Genomic DNA, 4,325 nt, shown 5'->3' on the forward strand with positions numbered 1-4,325 from the left:
ACAAGGGTAAAACTGTGTTCTCAAGTGCTTCCTCATGGTGTGGTGTCAGGAAACACGTTATACCCTCCACACTAGTCACAGTTCCACATGCAGTCAGGATTCTGTCATCATCAGTGATAACTTTCTTGCAGTATGAGTCAGGAGATGTGTCAGCTTTGGCCTGGGTGGTTTTTAACATGAAAACAGTGTGAAACTGTTTCCAAAGTATGTCAAAGAAATACCACAGAATAACGGCATAAGAATAACTGAAGAGATAAGTGTCAGGCCTGAAAATAATTGTGTCTTATCATCAACTCCTATCACTGTTCTTAAGTTTTTATTTCCATTTGGTATCTTTTAAGTGAATGTATAGTTAGCGAAAAATGAAGGGAAACATGATCATGAGTAAAACAGTGCTTTTTAAGCAAACTGTAGTATATGCAAGTGCTACTGTGCAATCCAACATGAAAACTTTTTCTGGACTTTTTTTGTCCGTTTCATTATGGCTTTCTGATCTGAGCAATAATTTCTCTGTGAATGTTGGCCTGAAATAAACATTTTTTGTATTTCTCTATAACTATATTTTCCCTCTCCTCCTCATTTCACAATCAGAAGAAAACACAATTAAAGAAATCCAACAGAAATCCATAAATAGATCCAAACAAACTTACAGCCTAACTGAGCAGACAGAAGTAATTACTGTAAATGGTTCCTCTCACTGATTTTACCAGAACTAATCAAAGGAAAAGCAATTTTTTTCCACAGTTCATTGTGTTCATGCATACACGTTGTCAGAATAATCTTCTATCCACTGTTGTTTACCAACAACAGCACACATGTGTAGGCATGAACACATTGTGTCTTGCTGCCCAGCCCTCCTTTAAGCCATCAATGCAGAGGAGATATGCAGATGAACCAGACCCACAATGGCTCTTTTCTCTGCTCCAACCCCCAGCTGAGGGGTCATTGGCACTGCCCTGCCAAGCGATGTCACAGGCCTCTGGAACACAACTGCCCATTCATGTGCCCTCCTCATTGCCCCCTCCAAGGACAGTACCCAGCACGAGGCAGTGCACTACACTCCAAATACAGACACTGCCTGTCGAGAGAATGGCTTCTCCACCTAATTTGTCCTTGCTGTGCTTGACCTTCGTCTTAACCATCACAGGCAAGAGAACTCTCAAATGATGTAAACTCTCGCTCTTTGACCAAATATATTTGAGGGATGAATGGATGATGTTGGACTTGTGAATATGACCACGAATCAGTAATGTTATGCCATTCAGCAGAATTGGGATGCTGCCAATAATGTTTAATGAAGGGGATTTCATTTGGTGGTAGAGCAGTGCAGGTTCTGCAGATTATGCAACAACACTAGTCATTAGACACTTAGCATGAATCTGAGAGTTTCATGTCACATCACAGAAATTTCTGAGACTATTTTTATAAGCAGTGACAAAAATACTGTCTCGCTCTCTTTTTCAGCTGCCAAATCCTCGGTGCAGGCGTTCAGAGTGACAGAGGGCAGCACTGTGATCCTGTCCTGTCACTACTCCGTGAAGCGTCATGGCTTGAGCCATGTTTGCTGGGGACGTGACTGCGGAACGTTCTGGTGCAACGACATCATCGTGCAGACGGACAAAAATGGCGTCATCTCCAAGGTCTCGGACAGGTACAGGCTCATTGGCGATGTACTCTTGGGACAAATGGACCTGGGCATCCAGAAGATTCAGAGGACAGACAGCGGACCGTACTGCTGTAGAGTGGACATTGATGGACTATTCAATGATAAGAAGGTGTCCTACACTCTGAGAGTCATGAAAGGCACGTGGTGGACATGAACTACAGCTGCAAACATTCGTGGTTTTCTTGTCATCTATATCATGTTTAAAGAAACACGAGAAAACTCTGAATACAACAGGTTCTAAAACGTATGGTTTATTTACTTCTTTGCTTCTCTTAAAGCTCCAGTGACTGTACCACCAACAACCACTACTACTACAACAACCACTGAGGTCCTAGCTACTAATACAGGTGGGTCTAATACAGGTTTATTGTGGATCGACTGTTCAATTATAGAGGATCTGATACCGTTAGCATCAGAGCAAAATTCCAGTGGCTTAAGCAGTGTGCTCCTAACAGTACAGGAGCAAAGATACTGAGATGATGTGGGTAAACAGCACTCGTTTGCATGACTGATGTTGATTGAACCGAGGGGATCTAAGGGCATTTAAAGGGGAAATCACACAGAAGTGGCGTCTCCCTAGTGTAAACATTTTGTACTTCACTTTTACATGATCACACATGACATATTTACTCTTAAGACTGCTTATCCCAGCCCATCACAGTCTCCGGTTTCTTATTTCTCATTGCAGAGCAGTCAAGGGAAACAGAGTCATCACCTGCTGACACTTCAAAGCAGAACTTCAGTGTGCTGCATGTTGAGACTGTGGTGAGCATTAAAGGCCATGGGGTCATTAAACAGTAACGTGTGGTTTAGGTTCTGCTTTACAGATTTTGTTTGCACATATTTTATCGCCCACATTGTCAGTTGTCATCGCAAAACAGAACGTCTTTAAACACTTTCTAGACACTCTTTTAATGCATCTTTCAGATTCCATCAAGGTCACATTTTTTTAAGTTTTCATATTGATTAAGCAAAAAAAACATGAAATGTCACATTGGTACGGATGAGAGAGTGATCTCTCATTTGATTTTTCTTTTTTTTTTTTTTTTTACAAATTGTCTGTGCAACCAGTGTTACTCAACAGTTCTGTCGGGTGTAAAACAGAACATATTTAAAGCTTTTGCCTCTCTGTGTTGTACAGTTTGAGGACTCTGTCTCCAGTCTCACACTACAGATAAACATCCCTGTGTTGTCACTCTCTCTCAGTCTTCTCCTCCTCCTGCTGGGGGCACTTTTTGTCCTGGCCTTCAAACGTAAGTGTCACCACTTCCTCTGCTCCACTGAATGCCTAATACGAGACACTTCCCTTCCAGTCCAGTTTTGAGTTCATAAGTCTACTTTAATCTCCATTAGAACTACAATTTGTTGACCATGAGTGGTTTTAGTGATAACGGTTGTCATTTTGTTTTCATCTTTCTATGCAATGTTTGGCTCAGAAATCAGGAAAGACTCAAGACAAACAGTTAATTTTATTTATGAGTTTTGATGTGGTGTGGTATGGTGGTTTGGTATGGTGGCTGAACAATGTTCACTGTAGCTAGTTTTAAAGAGCATATGATCAATTTGGGTTTTGATATCTGATTCTTTTTCTGTCTCAGGTGGTGTTCATAGGAAAGCTCTAGAGACAGCTTGGTGAGAAAAACTATAATATAATAATCGTTTTAATCATTGTTGTGTAATTGGACATTCCACTTGCTTTTTTGGGATTTATTGTATGCTGTTGTATACTAGAAAATGTTAAGAGACATGTCTGATAAATTTTCATTTATGTTTCAGTTTATCTAAGGAGCCCCGGCACATCATTTATGAGATACGCACCAGGCGACCAGTGGAAGAGAACATTTACACTCTTGATTAAGAATACATGAACACGCACAAATAAGGAAACGCGCACACACACACACACACACACACACACACACACACACACACATACACACACACACACACACACACACAAATATTCTATTGGGCTGTAAAGGTTTGTGCCAACAATATTTTATGTTTGTTAGACTGTTCACAAGACTGTTGTTAAGCTATTTGTTGAATCATTTGTAATAACTTATCTAACAAAATGTCTGCTATTTGAATAAAAGCTACCATTTTTAAAGGTCGTTTGATCATTTTTGAGAATGCATTGTCTAGGCCAGAGGTCAAAATTTTTGTTAAAATTACAGCTATTCCAAACCCCCAAAAAGCATGAGTGCACTTTAATACTAGTCTTTGATTAGTCAGAGCCTGTGTTCCTGGAGAATTGTAACAGTCCCGAAGTTTTCACATGTAATAGCAATTCTGAACACAAGAGGGCAGATCTGATTGCAAACTGATTGCTCTAAAAAGTGGAGGAAGTCCAGGCCAAAAGGAGATGTCGACGTGTTCCCATGACTTACTTACACATTTCGCATATTAGGATGGAAAAAAGAATAGAGATTGTGGTCAATATGGAAGATGTAAAAATGGGGAAGTAAATAAAAAAGCTTGTGAATTATTATTGTTGATGACTTAAAGTGGCGTTGTCTTGAAAAAGTGAAGATCCTATTAACCACTCTACCACTCTATTACACAGTATGCTTGACGAAACATTATTTTCCCTCCTCTTCAACTTGCAAACATAATATTATTGACCCATCATACTGAAAACTCCATTTAGGCACAGCTA

The 4,325-nt window shown here is 40.0% G+C and overlaps 1 protein-coding gene across 1 annotated transcript; it reads left to right on the forward strand.

The window, feature by feature from the left end:
- Positions 1-1,089: 1,089 nt before the first annotated feature.
- timd4 (T cell immunoglobulin and mucin domain containing 4) lies at positions 1,090-3,524 on the forward strand. Its single transcript, XM_030783376.1, has 7 exons — positions 1,090-1,147; positions 1,465-1,803; positions 1,945-2,028; positions 2,355-2,431; positions 2,808-2,925; positions 3,265-3,298; positions 3,443-3,524. The coding sequence occupies exons 1-7, from the start codon at positions 1,090-1,092 to the stop codon at positions 3,522-3,524; spliced, it is 792 nt and encodes a 263-aa protein (XP_030639236.1).
- Positions 3,525-4,325: the final 801 nt, after the last annotated feature.

Source organism: Chanos chanos, chromosome 8 (assembly GCF_902362185.1).
Source record: "Chanos chanos chromosome 8, fChaCha1.1, whole genome shotgun sequence".
NCBI lineage: Eukaryota > Metazoa > Chordata > Actinopteri > Gonorynchiformes > Chanidae > Chanos > Chanos chanos.

Excerpts from the sequence above, each read along its gene's own strand:
- timd4 (XM_030783376.1), top strand. The coding sequence starts at position 1,090 with ATGGCTTCTCCACCTAATTTGTCCTTGCTGTGCTTGACCTTCGTCTTA. Across the intron at positions 1,148-1,464 it reads CTTCGTCTTAACCATCACAG|CTGCCAAATCCTCGGTGCAG; the intron begins GCAAGAGAACTC and ends TCTCTTTTTCAG. Across the intron at positions 1,804-1,944 it reads CACTCTGAGAGTCATGAAAG|CTCCAGTGACTGTACCACCA; the intron begins GCACGTGGTGGA and ends CTTCTCTTAAAG.